General features: G+C 42.1%; 1 protein-coding gene across 3 annotated transcripts in view; it reads left to right on the top strand.

The window, feature by feature from the left end:
- The window catches only part of CAP1 (cyclase associated actin cytoskeleton regulatory protein 1), a 29,123-nt gene extending 9,198 nt beyond the window's left edge, over positions 1–19,925 (top strand). The window contains exons 2-13 of one of the 3 annotated variants that reach the window (XM_059690037.1): positions 7,508–7,629; positions 8,232–8,335; positions 9,922–9,999; positions 11,861–12,004; positions 12,105–12,190; positions 14,694–14,799; positions 16,049–16,226; positions 17,354–17,538; positions 17,715–17,838; positions 17,974–18,056; positions 18,382–18,525; positions 19,128–19,925. In XM_059690037.1, the coding sequence (XP_059546020.1) occupies positions 7,518–7,629; positions 8,232–8,335; positions 9,922–9,999; positions 11,861–12,004; positions 12,105–12,190; positions 14,694–14,799; positions 16,049–16,226; positions 17,354–17,538; positions 17,715–17,838; positions 17,974–18,056; positions 18,382–18,525; positions 19,128–19,211 (1,428 nt within the window). In that variant the 5' untranslated portion in view covers positions 7,508–7,517 and the 3' untranslated portion in view covers positions 19,212–19,925. Of the gene's footprint in view, positions 1–7,504; positions 7,630–8,231; positions 8,336–9,921; positions 10,000–11,860; positions 12,005–12,104; positions 12,191–14,693; positions 14,800–16,048; positions 16,227–17,353; positions 17,539–17,714; positions 17,839–17,973; positions 18,057–18,381; positions 18,526–19,127 lie in introns of those variants that run through there. The other 2 variants (XM_059690038.1, XM_059690036.1) reach the window with 2 other exon arrangements.
- The last annotated feature ends 220 nt before the right edge of the window (positions 19,926–20,145 follow it).

The following is a 20,145-nucleotide window of genomic DNA, read 5'->3' as shown; positions in this document are numbered from 1 at the left end:
TGCTGGCCATCTTTGACCACATTGGGGTGGCCATCTTGTGTGTTGGAGTGATGGTCAATTTGCATATTACCTCTTTATTAGATAGGATAATTCAGAACCATACAACATTCTGCAAAGAAAAAGCTTTAGTATAAAGGTTGACACTTTAACTTACCCTGATCCAAGTGAAGTTAGATATCTAACAACTTTTAAAAATATAGTCTTTATACAAGTGTGTATGTGTATATTGATTGCAGAGAGGAAGGGAGAGGGAGTGAGATAGAAACATCAATGACAAGTTTTCAGGATTTATTATGTTGCCATTTCATCTATGTTGTCCTTCTCAATAAGAATGAACACTTCTGGAGGGCAGAGACTGTGTCTTCTATTTCTGTAGTAGCTGCCACAGTGCTAAGCACTTTCATTTATGAGCATCTTCTGTGTGCCAGGTTGTTCTAGATGCTGCAAATTAATGGGGCTGGGGTTGGGGGAAGAGAATGGATAAATATCTGTCCTCCTGGGAGGCCTACATTCTAGCACACAATATGCAGTGATAACATTTTAACTACATTTTAAGGCTCTCAAAGTCACTAGTCATCTATAAAATGTACTCCTTCAATCTTAAATCTTAAATCTGTGTGCTAGGTGAGGATCCATTAAATGACTGTTCTAAAGTAATACAGTTAATACTGCAGAGTTGAGACTCAGACTTGGTTTCCTGAATCCTAGTTTTATTTAGATTTGTGTAATTAGGTTTGCCTCTTTTTCTAAAGCTTTTATGATAAATAGTTGGGAACCTATACATTCATTTATGAAGCTTACATATAGTTCTTGGTTATTGTCAATCAAAAAATGGCAAGGAATGCCTCGCCATCATGGCTCAGTGGTTGAGCATCAACCTGTGAACCAGGAGGTCACGGTTCAATTCCTGGTCAGGGCACATGCCCTGGTTGCGGGCAGTGCCTAGTAGGGTGCATCCAGGAGGCAGCCGATCAATGATTCCTCTCATTGATGTTTCTATCCCTCCCTCCCTCCCTCTCTCCCTCTCTGAAACCAATAAAAACATGTTAATAAACAAAAGAAGAAGAAAGAAAGAAATGGCAAGGAACAAGATGAGGCAGAGTTTTCTGCTCTGGCAATTCTGTATTTTGGGGGAAACTCTTATTTTAAGCATTTGCCTTCTAGACCTGTATCATCTAGCCTGAATGTGAAAAATATTGGCCTCCATGGAGAAAATTGAAAGCTGCTAATAATGTAACTAAGACACCATAGAGAGGCCTTGAATTCACAGTACTGTGCTTAGCAAACAATGGGGACTGGATGCTCTGATGAACCATAGAGTCACATACTTTCTTAAAAGCCAGGTGGGCCGGCCATTGTGGCTCAGTTGTTGAGTGTTGACCCATGAACCAGGAGCTCAGGGTTCTATTCCTGGTCAGGGCACATGTCCGGGTTGCAAACTCAATCCCCGTAGTGGGCGTGTAGGAGGCAGCTGATCAGTGATTCTCTCTCTCATTGATGTGTCTTTCTCTTTCTTCCCCTTTCTGAAATCAATTAAAAAAATATTTTAAAAAAAGCCATGTGGGGTTGTGGAGAGAGATTTAGAAAATTTGTGCCCAGTGCCTAGGTCAGTGATGGCGAACCTTTTGAGCTCGGCGTATCAGCATTTTGAAAAACCCTAACTTAACTCTGGTGCCGTGTCACATATAGAAATTTTTTGATATTTGCAACCATAGTAAAACAAAGACTTATATTTTTGATATTTATTTTATATATTTAAATGCCATTTAACAAAGAAAAATCAACCAAAAAAATGAGTTTGCATGTCACCTCTGACACGCATGTCATAGGTTCACTATCACTGGCCTAGGTTCTTTGCCTACTAGTTGTTTGATATCTGGCAAGCTTTTTAATTTTTGTTAGTTTCTTTTTTTTCTTCTTCTAATGAATTGTAGAGAGTGGAAGGGAGAGAGAAAGAAACATCAATGTGAGAGAGAAACACAGATCCATTGCCTCCTGCACACCCCCAACCAGGGATCAAATGAACAACCTACATATGTTCCCTGACTGGGAATTAAACCCGCCAACTTTTGGTGTATGGGGCCACACTCCAACCAACTGAGCCACAGCAGGGCAGTTTCTTTATTCTAAAGATAGGAATCAGTATTTTCATAATATATCTCATAGAATTAAGTCTTTTTTTAAAATCAAGTCTTAGAAGAAGCAGATTGGTGATATAAAGCACAGCTATAAGGGACTATTATATTTAATTAATATATAATTTAATAAACAAGAATTGGTTTGGAAATCTCTGTAGCAGTGTGATTTGTGCCCAAGAAGGCAGCATTTATTTGAAAGATCAGGGTTTTTGTAAAATCCTAAAATAGACAAGCAAAAAAGAAAGTAAGGGGAAAAAACCACTTCTCAGATTTGTCAGAGAGAGGAAACAGCCAAACTTGTGTTGAGGGGAGAGAGAGGGTAAAGGCTATTATTATTATTATTATACTAGAGGCTTGGTGCACAGGATTTGTGCACTGGTGGGGGGACGTGGCCTGTGGGGATCAGCCTACTGCAGGAGCAGCTGCTCATCCAGGTCATCCGAGCAGCTGTGGACCTGCCCTCTGAGCAACTGCTCCCAGAAGCAGCTGCTCATTCTGGTCAGCTGAGCGGCGCTGCCACTGTGGGAGTGCACTGACCACCAGGGGGCAGCTCCTATGTTGAGTGTCTTCCCCCTGGTGGTCAGTGTGTGTCATAGCAATTGGTTGACCAGTTGTTCTGGTTGTTCCGCTGTTCAGTCGCTGGGCTTTTATTATATAGGATAGGATTTTTATTACCTCAAGGACTCTTACCAACCTACAGTATTTACAGTGCATAGTACATTTATAGTACATGGTTTCCGCCCTCAAGTGGCCAGTTGCCTATTAAGTGATTAAATAAATGATTTAAAACGTATATGTTAAATGTGTGGTAGAGGTAAGTGCACAATGTGTGGGAACACATATTGGAAATGCTTCTTGGAGAGGTATTACTTTAGTTAAGACTTAAGGAACCATAAGAGTTCTGGAGAGGGGGCAGATTGAGAAGGAAAAGCATTTGAACTAGAAAAGCTTCCTGGAGAAGGCAGCACCTTAGCTAAGTATTATAAGGCAGTAGGAGGTCTGAGACAGGTCAGTTTAGGAAGGAAATCACCAAAGCAAAGAGGATAGCATTATAAAGGCGTAGAAGTGAGAGAAAGTATGACTCTTTCTGGAAAGTGCTAGTAGTCCTGGATTACTGTACTGTGCTGAGGAAAGGTGTGGCAAGAGATAAAACTGTAGTTGTAGGAGATAAAGCAGGACCAGGTTCCAGGTTATGAAACATTGTTTGGACTTTACCCTGAATGCCCTGGGGAGTATTGAATAATCTATACTAATAAAAGAGAAAAATGGTAATTGGCATACGACGATACCCTTTTCATTGGCTAATCAGGGCTATATGCAAATTAACTGCCAACTAAGATTGGCAGTTAACTGCCAACAAGATGGCGGTTAATTTGCATATGTAGGCACAATGCAGGGAGGCCAAAGGGAAAGCAGGAAGAAGCCCCCTGCCACTGACAGTGATCGGAAACCCAGCGGGGAGCTAAGAGCTGGGGGGCAGGGCAAAGGCGGCCCTGGGGCCGCCTTTGCCCTGCCACCCAGCCATGATCGAAGAACCAGGCACCTTTGCTGCCCTGGCCAGTGATAGCAGGAAGTAGGGGTGGAGCCAGCGATGGGAGCTGGGCACAGTCGAAGCTGGCAGTCCCAGGAGCTAGGGGTCCCTTGCCTGGGCCTAAAGCGGAGCCCAGGATTGCAGGGCCGCTGCAGCTGTGGGTCCCCGCTGCCCGGGCCGGACGCCTAGGCCAGAGGCGTCAGGCCTGGGCAAGGAGCCGATCCTGCGATTGGAGGGTGATGGGGGTCAACGCCTGAGGGCTTCCCAGTATGTGAGAGGGGGCAGGCTGGGCTGAGGGACACTCCCCCCCGCCCCCCCCCCCCCACTCAGTGCACGAATTTCGTGCACCGGGCCCCTAGTATTAAATAAAAGACTATCATAATTACATTTGCATTTAAGAAGGATCACTATGGTAATATGGAGACTGGATAAAGAGAGTGTATTACTGGAATTGGGAGACTGGCAAAGAAGTTATTGCAATCTGGCAAAAGTTATAAATTCTTAATTTTTGTCAATCAGGATGATGCAAGATGGAGCCTGTAGATTTTGATAACTGATTAGATTTGAGGAGTAAGGAAGAAGATAATTTAATTAACATCTATGGAATCCTTACTATTTTTTAGGACTGAGCCAAGTACCTCTACATGCATTTCCTCTTTTTTTTGTTGTTAATTCCTCACCCAAGGATAATTTCCCATTGATTTTTTAAAATATATTTTTATTGATTTCAGAGAGGAAGGAAGAGGGAGAGAGAGATAGAAACATCAATAATGAGAGAGAATCATTGATTGGCTATCTCCTGCACGCCCCGCACTGGGGATCGAGCCCACAACCCGGACATCTGCCTTTGACCGGAATCAAACCTGGGACCCTTCAGTTTGCAGGCCGACGCTCTATCCACTGAGCAAAACCAGCCAGGGCTTCCCATTAATTTTTAGAAAGAATGGAAGGGAGGGGGAGAGAGATGAAACATCTCATATCAATTGGTTGTCTCCCACATGGTCCAGACCAGGGCCAGGGATTGAGCCTGCAACTGAGGTACATGCCCTTGATCGGAATCTAACTCGGGACCCTTCAGTCCACAGGCCAATGCTCTATCCACTTAGCCAAACCAGATAGGGCCATGTCTTTCCTCTTGATTCTCACTGTGGCCCTTTGGATTTCAAATTGCAGTCTCCATTACACAGATAAGGAAGCTGAGGCTCAGAAAGTTTGATAACACTCATAGTTACAGAGCCAACGAGTGCTGTTATTCAAACCCCTATCTGTCTGACTTCTCTAAAGACAATGCTCTCAACCCTCTATACTTGACTACCTAACAGTTCCCAGGTTACTAGTTTGGTCAACCAGGTGACTGATGGTAGTGCTGGATTACTGAGACAGTGGGGGTGGGAGATGGGAAGTTGACTATTTCTGTTTTGGACATTTCATCTTGAGATGCCTTTGAGACATCTAGGTAGAGATGTCTCTAGGAGGAAGCTGGATTTAAAATTCTGAATCCCAGAAGAATGTCCTGCACTGGATATGCTGCTCTGGGAGTTGTTAATCCATAGGTGGTTGTGGCCATACCACTTAGCAAGCAGGCTGGATAATGATAGTGGAAGGTTTGGGAGTGGATCCAACCGCCTAAAGAATGTGAATGTGTGCATAGACAATGAGACAAGGTGTACCTTTTGGTCCCTTCAGTTCTGGACATTCTTTCCCATATCATCTCACGTTTCATCCTACCCTCACCAAAAACAAAAAACTAGGTGCTGTTCTATATTTGGTTAGTGGTAGGATGAGATTAGCTATAAATGATCGCTGTTTTGCCCTTCCTTTCATTCTGCTTAACTTAGCAGAACTAGCTTGTTTAGCAATTAAAGGTTACAAGTGGAGAGAAAGGAGCCAAAATCCCATGAAGCTGTATTAAGCTTTTAAGATTGGTGAGTCTTCACCAACCCTGGCAGTCTTTAGAGACACTTGTATTGTGTTTCTGTGTTAACACTGTAGCATCTATTGTGGGAACATGGAGAGAACATGTTTTAGAACAGGTGGTATCTATTAATGCTTGGGAGTTTATTGTATTTGCTACCTTTCCCCCTGGGATTTATTGTGTGTGGTAAATAATATGTTTATCCTGGAGAGTATGCAGAATTGACAGCAAGTGATGGTAGCATAACATAAGGGAGAATATATTGGCTGCTTCTAGTTTCTCCATTTGTGAGTAGAACAGAGTTGGAGACTTCTGCTGCATCTCCAGGCCAGGGAATGGAAAGGTTTATCTGGTTTGCATTCTTATTTTTTTTCTTTGATTTTCTTTTAAACAACATTCTCTGGAAGTCATCGGGCCCAGAGAGACTAGAGCCCATACACAGGGAAGAATGGACAGGGATACTTTATCTTGTGAGCTGCTTATCTCTTCCACAGAGAGGATAATGTGTTAACTTGAGAAATTCTGGCATGTCATCTTTGGGGAAATTGTAGTTGTTATGGTCATTTTAGGCAGCTTCAAGGGAGTTGAGTTCATTCAGCTTCAATTACCTGAACTAATTAATTCTTTGAAATGGAATCCCTCCAAGTCAAGGCTTTGATTGAAATTTCACAGATTTTGCCCAGCTGGCATGGTTCAGTGATTGAGCGTCGACCTATGAACCAGGAAGTCATGGTTCAATTCCCCGTTAGGGCACATGCCTGGGTTGCAGGCTCATCCCCAAATTCTCTCTCATCGTTGATGTTTCTGTCTCTCTCTCCCTTTCCCTTCCTCTCTGAAATCAATAAAAATATTTTTTTTTAAAAGAAATTTCACATTTTTATGAGATCACTTATGGTCTCCAGCCTTTTATGTTTATTGATAACATTTAACACTTATTTGTATGTATAGTATGGGCAGCTTTCAGAACACTTGTTCCTTTGGAGTTTTGGGATGCTATACTTCCAGTTCATTAACTTCATAAATATTTATTGAACACCTTCTATCTCTCAGGTAATGGTCTATTGTAGAACGTAATAAGGAACATTTTGGAGAAGATCCTTTCTCTGGTGAACATACTTTCTTTTAGAATATTAGACACTGAATGAAACTAGTTCGGATAAATTAATACCTGTGAAAATCCTAGTACTTGTGAAAGATCTGTAAGAAGCTCTTCTGGATGTGTCTATTCTTCCCTACTGTGTTTCCAGATCCCATCCATTCCCATTTGAAGCCTGGGTCAAATGGCAGCTTGCCCCCTCTGAAATCCTGTGTTATTCTATCAGCAACACTCTTAGGTCCCCTTAAACATTTTTTCTGTTTGTTTTATAGTTGTTAGTGTACATGTCAAGTCTCCTGTATTAGATTTTGTTATTGAGGGCATGATAACTATCCTCTTCATCTTGATTTTGGGCATTCATATGCATGCAGCAACATGTTGTAGGGAAAACCACTGAACTTAGAACCAGATTTCAATTTGCGTACTGGCTATAGGCAAGCCATTTAACTTCACTGAAATTAAGTTTCCTATCTTTAAGAGTGTAATAATTTTCCTTCCATGCCTGAAGTTGTTGGAAGGCACAAACCAAGATATGTGACTATACTTTTTAAGTTCTAAATTTAAAATTTTGTGATACCATATTCAGTAAGTATTTGAGTGAGTAAACATTTGCTTTCAGTGAACACCTTTTCCTGGGTAGTTCTCTTGCTTAACGAGGTCTTTATGATCTTGCAAATGTTCTAGACTTCTTTTCCATCTTATTTTATTATTAAATGACTCTGTTCCTCAGAATTGGCATCCTCTTCATCCCTCAGTATTCTTTCTTCTCCTTAGGTAGGTACTATATAATATTAAAACAATAAATGACTTTTTATCTGTTTCAGCAGGTGGTGCATTATGGCTGACATGCAAAATCTGGTAGAAAGATTGGAGAAGGCCGTGGGCCGCCTAGAGGCAGTATCCCATGCCTCTGACATGCACTGTGGGTATGGAGACAGTGCTCCAAAAGGTAAGCAATATACAGCCCGGCAGAATATTTTGAGTGAAAACTCAGTGTCTTGGTCTGAAATTTTTTTTCTCAGTGTATTCTCTCCTTTGGAACCAACTTCCCAAAATGCTTAATCTAGAAAGTTCATTGCCTGTAATTCGTATTGCTGTGAACAGATAAGGGAGGAAGTGACTTATGCAGGGAGGCCTGTGGTTAAGTTATTTTAACACAAGACTTCCTGCTTGTGTGTTGTTTCCTGTTCTTTTGCAAAATGACTCCAGTGTAAGACAAATGACAGGTGATATTAAAATTTCCTCTCCCAAAATGATTGGCAAATTGGCCATTTTGCATATGCGCCAATTGAGTCATAGAGTGTTAGAGCCAAAAGGAACCTTGGGGGATCATTTTTTAAATTTTCATTTTATACATAAAATTAAGCTGAGAGAGGAAAAAAGGACTTAGTCAAGGTAACACAACCAGTTTTTGTTGGTAGGTATTGGAACTGGAACCTAGGTTTCCTGTTTATGTTCATTGTATAGCCTTGCCTCTCCACTTTTATATGGAAGTGCCTTTTAACAAGTCATTTTTCTGATGCTTGACTGATTATTGGTGTCTGTCTTCAGCAGGAGCAGTTCCCTATGTGCAAGCATTTGACTCACTGCTTGCTGGTCCTGTGGCAGAATACTTGAAGATCAGTAAAGAGATTGGAGGAGATGTGCAGAAACATGTAAGAATGTTTTGCCCTTTGCCCCCCTTTTAAAGACTGATGGCTTTCTTTAGATTCTATTTCTCCTTGATTTAAGAGCCCTTTGTGAGGCTCACGGCTCCTTTCTAGCTAACTCATGCCTGAAGTTCAGTCCAGACACTGGAACCATCCTCAAATTTTTCTGCTTTTATCACATATTCTATGTGGGCTTCTTTTATATACAGATAACTTGCTTGGTTCATCAAATATGTCTCTGTTCATCTTTGTTGTGAAAACTGCTACCAGTCTCATCCCAACATGTTCTATAAACAAGCCTATGGTGGCTTATTAAAAAAAGGTCACTATCATGACTTAGCATTTATAAAACTATGCTTGATAGTTACTGGTTATGCTAATATGAGTTATTTTCACACGTATCCCACAGCAGGAATATGAAGTAGGCAATGACAGGTGCCTGTCCACCCACCTCCCTTCATTTGCTGTTACCTCTCCACCCACTTCCCTTCATGTGCTGCCACCTACTTGTCACCACCACCTGACATTCGTATACATATAGTTGGTCCCTCTCTTTGGGATCCAAAATCTTTCTAGTCTTTTGAGTGATTCATTGTAAGCAATAATCATGTTTAGGATCTTCCTGACCCTTCTGCAGGACTGATTGCTTGATCTTTGGAAGATTTATTTTGAGCCTGTTATAAACCATCTGTTGGCAGTGGTGTTAGCTCCAGAGAATGGGACTGGGCCTTAAATAGGGGTATTAGAAGCTTGCATTTTTACTTTAAATAGTCTGTAACATATGAAAACATTTTAAAACATGTATCACTTTTATATTTAAAATGCAAATCCCGAAGAAATATATTATCTTATTTTAATTTTATATTTTAACAGTGCTTATAGCCCATGTTTCTTAAAAACTTTTTTTGACCATGACCATCAATAAGAAAATACATATTTGTATCAGATATGTTCACAAAATAGCCCTTATAACTACTTGTCCTGCACTCTCATTTACTTGTTGTTGGGGGGAAATAATTTCAAGCTGACATACTGTGCTTACTGTTTTGTTTTATTTTGTTCTATTTCATTTAATAAAGTGCTGGTTATGGCTCACTAAATTGGTTTTGATTAATTACCTCTGAATGGATCATGATCTAACATTTGAGAAATAGCTTTGACCTAAAGGAGTAAATACCTTGAGAATTTTAGACATAAATTTAGACTTTTGCCTATATTTCTGCCTCTTTTTTTTTTTTTTTTTTTTAAAGAAAATATGGTCTGTGTGTTGTTGTTGTTTTTGTGAGAGGCCAGAAGGGCTTTTTCAGTGAACTTCATATCACACTGCATGTGCAGTTGCTAACTTAATTGATTTCATCCAAGGCTAGCCCTCATCTTCATTTCCTGGATATGTGTCCCTGATTAGTTCAAGAGGATCAGTGGTACATGTAATGCTGCCATCAGTCCCTGGAATCTGGAATACCCGAGGAAAGCAACACGAAGTGCCTAGGTTGCTACCAAAGTACATGGAAGTGGAGGTTTCAGGTTATTCTTATCAGGACCTTTCCAGTTGTAATGTGTCATTGATAGCTGTTTTTTCTCCTTTCCGGCAGGCGGAGATGGTCCATACAGGTCTGAAGTTGGAGCGGGCTCTCTTGGTTACAGCCTCTCAGTGCCAGCAGCCAGGAGGTGTAAGTTCACTACTAGTTGGTTTTGTTTTGGTTTGATGTTCAGAAGTTGAGAGGTTTCTGATGACCTATCACAACCTGATAAAATAAACCTACCAGGCTCATGTATGATCACAATATCCAGAAGTAGAGTCAGAATTAAAGTGCCAGTTCTGGGACTGTGCTATTGAGTATTTATTGAGTTGTATTAGCTTTTCTTCTGTCATTTTACTTAGGATTGTAGTTACCCCTGGGACTTTGCTGCTTCCCTTTTTTTTGTTTGAGAGGAAGTTTACTTTAAAAGTTACAGAGGGAGGAGAAGTGAGCTGTAGAAGAAATGGGCTCAGGGAACAAGTAACAGAGGCAAAAGAAGGGCCCTTGGCGCTTAGGAGAAAGATAAAGGCAAGGAAAATGTACCTGGGGAAAGGTGTGGGCGTGCTCCATAGACACAGTGGTGCTACTCTTTTCATAAACAGCCTTTTTGCCTTTTGGTTGAGGCTAAATTCATTGTCCCCCAAGCCCTTTGGGTCACAGGAAATGGTTTTCTTGCTTTACTGTGAAGTGGACTGTAGTAATGCTGTGTACATCCTAAAACTTCTAAAGTACTGCTTCTCCCCTTTAACGCTACTTCTACCTCAAAATTGTACGCTGCCAAGTATAAAAATGAGTTAGAGAAAGTTGAGATTTTTGTTGGAGCCAAAGATTTTAATTTTGTTTCTTCTTTTTGCATTTGGCTTTCCTGGGCAGAGGGGCAATAAAACTCCTGTTAATGTTATATTAAAATCTTTGGACCCTTGGCATGCCTAAATAATGTAAAAAATAGTGTAAGTTAATGTTAAATATATTAGACTTTAATTATTAATCTGTCTTGAATGGTTAAAGCATTTTGTTTAAACCTTTTCTCTAAAACAAATCAGATAGTTGAGACACTATTATAGTTCCCCTGCTGTAGACTAGGGACTGGCAAACAACAGCCCACAGGCCAAATCTGGCCTGCCACCTATTTTGTAAATGAATTTTTTTTTTTTTTGGAACACAGCCATGTTCATTCTATTACTGCTTTATGCACTACAATGGCAGAATTGAGAAACTGCAGAGTGTTTGCTATCTGGCTCTTTACAGAAAGTTTGTTGACTTCTGCTCTAGACTACTAAGAACTGAGAATTAAGATGTTCAGAAAAACTGAGCTTTAGAGAAAGGATAAAAACACAGAAACACAAGCCATCTTTTTTGCTAAGCTGCCTGCTCAAATGACAAACCCCCTAATTACATTTGACTCAACAGATCTCTACTTAGCAGCTGCTATATGGCTAGGAATGTGTTAAAGGCTATAAGGATTGTAAAAGAGGGTTAAGACAAAGCCTTTGTCTTTGAAGAATTAATGAGTTGGCAGGGGGCGGGGGGGGGGGGAGATATAGCATGGGGTCATTAATAGTTTGGGCTGGTGTGTGATACAGTGCCAAAATTGGTTATGCTGACAGTAAGTGCTGTAGGAGGCCATTGTGGCTGGAGTTGGAGGGCAGTTCCTCATGAAGCATGAGGAGCATTTGGATAGATGGAGAAAGAAGAGACCATTATGAGTAAAACCCCAGAAATGAACCAGTATCTCCTATTAGTGGAACAGAAAAGAGGCTGAAATGGTAGAATTTTGTGATATAGCCAGAGTGTGAGTCCTAATCATGAAAATTCAGCCTGAGAAGTTGGAACTCTATGAGGAGAGAGAGATGAGGAGCATTATTTTAGCCATATGTATCTGTGCAGAATGAATACAAAGTTTATTTGGATTCTCGTTGTAGTCCATAAAGAATTCTTGCCTTCAGGATAGAGCTGGCAAAGCTTTTATAGAAAGACGGTAACATGAATCTTTTTCTGCATCTTTTCCTAGAATAAGCTTTCTGACTTGTTGGCTCCGATCTCAGAGCAGATTCAAGAAGCAATAACCTTTCGGGAGAAGAACCGAGGCAGCAAATTGTTCAATCACCTGTCAGCTGTCAGCGAAAGTATCCAGGCCCTGGGTTGGGTAGCTGTGGTGAGCAGCTCAGCTTCCATGGGAGGGGAGGGATAGGGTGAAAAAGGTAAGGAGATAGGGCTGGAGAGGCTCCGAGTCACCGACAGCTTCTCTTTCTTAGGCACCCAAACCTGGTCCTTATGTGAAAGAAATGAATGATGCTGCCATGTTTTACACAAACCGAGTCCTCAAGGAGTACAAAGATGTGTAAGTCCAGCCATTCCTCAAGGGGTAAAGGACAAACCCAGTTGGATAGTTGTTGGAGTAGTGCTTCGGGGTTCAGGGTTGCCCTTGGCTGCTATGTTAGTTCTCCTGTCTCAGGGCTGCTTTCTAGAAAGTTTAGCAGATAATGGCACCTAGAAGGTGCATTTATAAGCAGGAAGTGTTTCTCCTTCCACTTTTGCTTCTTCAGGGTTTGTAGAGGCCCAAAGTTTTCTAATGCGTACCCTTCCAGGTTTAGGAGGTTTTGCTGAAGATAAATGGACTAATGCCTTTTTTTATTCTGACCTGATATGTTTATTTATTTTAAAGCTCTAAACTTGCCCTTTTTTTAAAATATATTTTTTATTGACTTCAGAGAGGGAGAGAGAGAAAGATCAGTAATGAGCGAATCATTGATCAGCTGTCTCCTGCATGCCCCCTACTGGGGATCGAGCCCATAACCCAAGCATGTGCCCTTGACTAGAATCGAACCTCAGTTGCGTCAGTCCACAGGCCGATGCTCTATCCATTGAGTCAAACTGGGTAGGGCTGAAGATATGTTTATTGATTTTTAGAGAGAGAAAAAAACATCGATCTATTACCCCTCATACGTGCCCTAATCGGGAATTGAACCCACAACCTTATGGTGTACAGGACAACGCTACAACTCACTTAACCACCCTGCCAAGGCTGGACTAATGCCTTTTAATTTGCCTATTTAGATAAGATTTTTTTTTCCTTTGTTTAGGATTTCCAAACAGCCCATTGGCAAAAGTTTTAGTAAGATTTTCTAGGAAATGATCCTGACTATTGATGTGGTCAGGTAAAGTGAGAGGACGGCTACCTGGCCAGTGCAGGAATTAAGTAAGGGGAGTCATTGTATGGAGTGACTGCAGGTAGCTATTACTTAGCTGCATAGCTACCTAAACCCTTCCTTTCTTCTGTTCATCATCAATCAACCAATATTTGTTGAGTAACTACTTTGTGAAGGAGTAAGCCTTCATGTGTGTGAAGTATGTCCCAGAACACCAGGCACCTCCTTGATCTTTCTAGCAACCTGGAATTAAGCATCACATGTTTTGAGTCAAACTGGGTAGGGCTGATTATACCCCCTCACTTTACAATTGAAAAAAATTAGGTCTTATGCTAAATAACTATAAAGTCTTCTAGCTCATATATAAGAAGAGATGAGATGTGAACCATACTTCAATACAATTTCCTCCTGAAGGGAAGTTTTTTGGTGTTTTTTTTTGGGGGGGGGGGGGAAGGGTGCATATCCTATATAATAAAAGCCTAACATGCTAAGTGTCCGGTTGTCTGGTCGGCCATTCAGCCAATCAAAGCGTAATATGCTAATGATATGCTAAGGCCACTCAACCGCTCGCTATGACATGCACTGACCACCAGGGGTCAGATGCTCTGACTGGTAGGTTAGCTTGCTGCTGGGGTCCAGCCAATCGGAACTGAGCAAGACAGGCTGGACACGTCCTGGAGCCCTCCTGCAGTCCCTCCCTGGCTAACCAACCTCCTGCGTCCTTCCCCGGATCGTGCACCGGTGGGGTCCCTCGGCCTGGCCCGCACCCTCTCGCAATCCCAGCTGTGGGACCCACCCCCAAGTGCATGAATTTCATGCACCGGCCTCTAGTTTTGACATAAGGAACTAGGTCATATAGTTCTCCAGTTTCTTGGAGTCCAAGAGTTTCACAGTGAAGGCTTTCACAGTGAAAGATCTCTACTATGGCTTCATGCACAGAATGACTACTTTCATCAGTTTTTATGTATTAGGTTCTGCCTAAGGTCTACTGTGAAAAAAAGTTTTGCTACTTTTAATTTATAAAAAATATTTTTATTTTTTAATTGATTTCAGAGTGAGAAAGATAGAAACATCAGTGATGAGAGAGAATCATTGACTGGCGGCCTCCCGCACACCTCCCACTGGGGATCGAGCCTGCAACCCCAGGCATGTGCCCTGGCCAGGAATCGAACTGTGATCTCCTGGTTTATAGATTGATGCTCAACCATTGAGCCATGCCAGCCAGCCAGGCTATATATATTTTAATTGATTTTAGAGAGAGGAAGGGAGAGAGAGATAGGAACATTGATGAGAAAGAAACCTCAACATCTTTCGGCTACCTCCTGCACACCCCAACTGGGGATGAAGTCTACAACCCCAGCATATGCCCTGACCTGGAATCGAACTGTTCATGGACCTACACTCAACCACTGAGCCACACTGGCCTGGCAACAGTTTTACTACTTTTTTAAAAAAAGTTTGAATAATACAGCTATAAGAGAAAGATATAATCTTAAGTGCCTATCCTAATGGACTTTGGTCTGATTAGAGAATAGTTTTTTTTAAAAAAAGAAAAGCTCAGTGATGATAGAAAAGCTACAATTGAGCATAGCCTAAGGAACACCAGGCAGGAGGATGTGAGCTCACAGAGAGGATTCTGGAATCACTATTATAATGTACCCTGACTGCCCGTGATGAGTGCTTTAATTTTTCCAGGGATAAGAAGCATGTGGATTGGGTTAAAACTTACTTGAGTATATGGACAGAGCTGCAGGCTTACATTAAAGAGTTCCATACCACCGGACTGGCCTGGAGCAAAACGGTCAGTGAATCCTCCTTCTTTTTACTCACCCAGGATGGGGTCCACAGGTTTCTTAGACTTTGGCACTACCAAGGTCCCAGAGCAATGTTAGTCTTTCAGTGTAGGGTAGAAAGAAAAAGGAGAAGGAAAGGGAAAAAAGAAAGACTAAAGAAAGCAAGAGTCAGAATATTCATTTCTGTTCAGTTTCAGTAAACATGAGTGGGGAACAGTGGAATGGAGGGGAGACAGATTAATGAGTTACATTATTTCAGCACTCTTAAGGCTTAAAAATATAGATACAAAACCCCAATATAAATCATCAAAATAAATGCTATAATAAAGATACACTACAGCAAGCATGTCAAAGTTGTGGCCGGCGGGTTTAAATAAACGAGGCATGTAGCTCATTGGCCACGAGTTTGACATGCTTGCACTACTGAGTATGAGAAAGAGGAATGATTCTCACTGGGAGAGATTGTACTGAAGGGATATATTCTGGTCTGAGACTTTTTGCAAGTCTAAGGCAGTGAAAAGTGGGGGAAATGGGGAAACTAGCACGTGGCAAAGCTTAAAGTAAATACAGAAAAATCGGTCATCTCGGACTTCAATAAGGAAAGATAGTCAGACTTTTAGGAGAAAGGGCAGGGAAGGAAAGTAGGTTGAGACTTTTAGACTTCATAATAGGTGATAATTATAATCGATATTTGAGCAAGAAAGTGATAATGATCAGATTTGCCCTTAAGAGGGCCTCAGTTTCCAGGTTAGGGATAAGGACATATGCACAGACTTTGAAAGTGTTCCTAGTGCTAGGGGCTGCTACAAAAGAATTTGTAGGAGATGTAATCAAAATACAAGGAAGATTTAATGAGATTGAGGGGTTGCAAGACTTAAGGAAGATTGAACAGCCACGCGTGGGAGCTGATGTCTTTCACTGAGATAGAGATGAGGTGGTGATTAGACAAGTAGGGGAGCAGGCAGGAGATGAAAACTCAGTCTTGGACTTGTTGAGTCTGAGATAGTGGTGACACACTTAAGTAAACTTTTAAAAGTATGGGTTTAGAGTTGGATTAGAGGCCAAAGAAAAAATGTGAAGGGTGAAAGAGCTGAGTTGGATCTTAGAAAGGGTGGGAAGGAATAATCAAGCTTTACTGGATAGCTTGACTAGTATTAATCACTGTATCAGGGGTGTATCCTGCACACATGTAGGACCCAGTTGGAAATGGTACAGAGGGGAAGAGAGTATGACTGTTGTTTGCGTTTATTGTTCCAGGGGCCTGTGGCAAAAGAACTGTGTGGATTGCCATCTGGACCCTCTGCTGTATCAGGTCCTCCTCCCCCACCACCAGGCCCACCTCCCCCACCAATGCCTACCAGTTCAGGGTCGGACGACTCTGCTTCACGTTCGGCACTGTTTGCGCAGATTAATCAGGGGGAGGCCATCACACATGGTGAGTACTTTGGCAAGAAGAGTTGGTACAGTAAGTTGCTTGGGCCAAACCTTACCAACTAGGGATTGGACAGTGTGAAAAGCAGAACTCTGGTTTGTGTATGGTAGAATTCATTTGGGATGTCATATTACATTTAGTTGCCCAAAGGGACAGCAGAGTTGGCCTAAATAGAAATTGAAATTAGGTGATTGTAGTTGGAGGAAGCCAACTTCAGAGGAAAGTGATTTATTATTAAGTGGCATGTACTGAGTCCCCTGTTGTGCCAAGGCATGGGGCCTGCAATTTTCCCCAGAGCTTTTTCCATGTCTACTTGGGACGACATTGTGTTGGGGGTTAACTTCCTCAGCGGATACATAATAGTCATGGAAAATTTGCATAAGAATTACCTAAAGTTGGTGTAAAGAAAGTATATACTCTTATATAGCAGGGCTAAATTATATAGCCCTATTTTGGGGATCTACTTATAAAGATACCTAAAATAAAGACCAGTTTTATAGTATTATTAATAGCTAAATAGTATAACAACCTAAATATTCAACAGTAAGGGAAATTGTTAATTGTAGTTTATCCTCTTGATGAAATACTATGCAGTCATTAAATCTCTTTCTGCAGTGAACCAAGCAGAGTTTACGAAAAATCTAGTATTTAAACGACTACCACCAGGAGTGGTGGAGCTAAAAAGGCCATTCAATATTGGTTATGTAGATTGGCCATGTTCAGGAGTAAGGAGTGTGTTAGCCTGTTGAGGGTAATTATGGAATCTTTTCCCTAAAATTAAAAAAAATTAAAATAGCCCAGCCAGCGTGGCTCAGTGGTTGAGCGTCAACCTATGAACCAGGAGGTCATGGTTCGATTCCTAGTCAGGGCACACACCCAGTTTGCGGGTTCAATCCCTCCATACATACACATATCCCATGTTTTATCTTTTTGAGTGGAACTATATAAGTTAACCTTAGGGTAGAAGAGAAATTATCAAGGTGCTTCTCTAAAATTGCTTTTGAGAGAACATCTCAAAGGCTTTAGTTTTGGCTTTAATTTTTTGTTAAGAATCAGTCTGAGTTAGTTATTGCCTCAGCCCAAAGCCCTGATATGAAGGACAGAAACAAGACCGCTTGTTGTTCTTTCAGCCCTAAAACATGTACCGGACGACATGAAGACTCACAAGAACCCTGCCCTGAAGGCCCAGAGTGGTCCAGTACGAAGTGGCCCCAAACCATTCTCTGCACCTAAACCAGGAGTTAACCCATCCCCTAAACCAGCCACAAAGAAGGAGCCGGCTCTACTTGAACTGGAAGGCAAGAAATGGAGAGTGGTGAGTTAATAATTCCGGGACTCGGGTAACAAGGAGTGGACGGGGTTTTAATGGAGCACAGCCAAATAAATGCAGGGTTCTGACTTAAATTGCAAGAAGGAAAGTTTGTGATAGTCTGTTTTTGGGATGGTGTGTGCTTAGCGATGAGATTGCTGAAAGGGGTATCTCTTTAACAGGAAAATCAGGAGAACGTTTCTAACCTGGTGATTGATGACACAGAGCTGAAACAGGTGGCTTACATATACAAGTGTGTCAACACGACATTGCACATCAAGGGCAAAATTAACTCCATTACAGTAGGTGAGTCCTTGTTGTCCTAAGCAAGCTCTGTTTTAGAGCCTGAGAGGGCGGAACCATACCTACCCTGTTCCTAAGATTCTTAAATATATTACTTTCCTTTAAAGTTATACCGTTGACCTGCTCCCTTTCTTCTAGATAACTGTAAGAAACTCGGTCTGGTGTTTGATGACGTAGTGGGCATTGTGGAGATAATCAATAGTAGAGATGTCAAAGTTCAGGTAACTTGATATTTTGGCTTTTTCCTTTGGTCCCTGAGGAATTAATTGAGAGAGACACAGAGCCGACCCACAGATGTTGCTGTGGTGGGAATCTGATTCTACAAAGTCTGTAAGCTGAGCTGCTTTGGACGTGGCAGAAGCGGAGTTGGCTCTTAGAGTGAGCTCTTTCCAGCACCCATCCCAGCCTGCCCCGGTATCCAGTATCTGTTGTGCACCTGCAGCTTTTCATGCAGTTGTTAAGTCACGTGAAACAGTGGAAGCTTTTCCTGTAAATCTGTTCTTCTCCCCAACTGCTGGGCCTCAGCGTTCGTGGTGTTCTCTGCAGGTAATGGGTAAAGTGCCAACCATTTCCATCAACAAAACCGATGGCTGCCACGTTTATCTGAGCAAGAACTCCTTGGATTGTGAGATCGTCAGTGCCAAATCTTCTGAGATGAATGTCCTCATTCCTACAGAAGGCGGAGACTTTGTAAGTTTCTTGATCTTTTTAGTATTAAGATCAGAAGGGACTGAAGACTTCTTACATTAGACAGAGTGAGTTGAGGGGCATTCTGCCCTGAGTGGGTCAAACTCGGCGACGCACACTTGAAGCACAGAGAAGTGTGACGTGGTCACACGAGGTAGCGCTCCAGAGGGTAGTAACGGCCTTCCTTAGGTTGGGCAGCCGCTCAGGTAGTAAAAAGGAAAGAGAATGTGGCACAGCACTCTGTTGAGTTGGTGCCATGAAGCCATACATCATCTCATCTATGCTTCATAGGCTTAACAGTCGGTTCAGCATCACTGTCAGTGAACTGTACAGAACAGATTCAAACCTATACCTGCTGGCTTTGGAGCCTTTGTTCTCATTCCTACACTGCAGTGCTCCTCCACTGTGTCAGTGGTAGGGGAGGCATTAGTAAAAGATGTGGGTGGCAGTGCCAGTGACATAGCCTTTTAAGGGAGGGTTTGGTTTCTCTCACTACATTTTGCCTGCTCTCAGAGCTTAGTGGAAATAAGCAAAGGAAGAAAAGTATAAGACTGAATCCCAACTTATTTTTTTGCTCATATTTAAACCTGTTTCTTTATTTGCAGAATGAGTTCCCCATCCCCGAGCAGTTCAAGACCCTATGGAATGGGAAGAAGTTGGTCACCACAGTGACAGAAATTGCCGGATAAGCGAAGTGCCACTGGGTTCTTTGCCCTCTCCCTCACACCATGGGATAAATCTGTATCAAGACGGTTCTTTTGTAGATTCCCTCTACCTTTCTGCTCTTAAACTGCTTCTCTGCTTTGAGAAGCACAGCTACCTGCCTTCACTGAAATATACCTCAGGCTGAGATTTGGGGTGGGATAGCAGGTCAGTTATCTTCTGCAGGAAGGGGCAGCCTTTTCCTGTCAGCTCAACTGCACCACCAGTCTGCTCTTACGGAACTGCAGACCAGGACTGGTGTGTTTCAGCTTTCAGCCTTTGGGGATTATTCCACCAATAGTCTTTTGGGAAGAACAAAGCAGTCCCCAGGAATTAACAACTCAGAAAGTTCACACAAATTAATCTTTTCCTAACAATGAGCATGAGGTAGCAGAAGCTGGTGTGATTCCAGCTGGGTCTTCTAACAGACTAATTTTTCACTGTTGACAAGTGAGGCAAGTGTTGCATTGGACCAAAGGCTGAAGCTTGGCCATCTAGCATTCCAAGCAAAATTGTTTCCTCTAAGTATTCCTTTTATTCTGCATTCCATCCTGGCTCCACCTGAACCTGAGACAATAGGTTCTCCTGTACCAGCTGCTGTGGCAGTGCCTGCACCCAGGCCAATTTAGAGTCTTGGACCCTTTCTTTCTCTGGGATCCCTGCCCAGCACCTTCTTAGAGATGACATAAAAGGGGGGGGGGGGGGGGAACAACGCACCATTCTAAGGAATCTGGCATTCCTTCCTCCCATGCTAGGTGCCTGTCATCCATCTTCACTGTCTCCATTGCCCTGTCATGCTCAACAGCTTTTGGCTTCTGTCCAGGCACCTGAACAAAGGACTACAATCTCCACTGTAGGCTGGTTTTCGGTTTTATGTAAGAATCTTGCACAGCATTGCTAATATAAATTTCAGTTTTTCCC

This window comes from Myotis daubentonii, chromosome 3 (assembly GCF_963259705.1).
Source record: "Myotis daubentonii chromosome 3, mMyoDau2.1, whole genome shotgun sequence".
Lineage (NCBI taxonomy): Eukaryota > Metazoa > Chordata > Mammalia > Chiroptera > Vespertilionidae > Myotis > Myotis daubentonii.
Note: the sequence above shows the minus strand (reverse complement) of the source record. Positions and strands in the feature narration are given on the sequence as shown.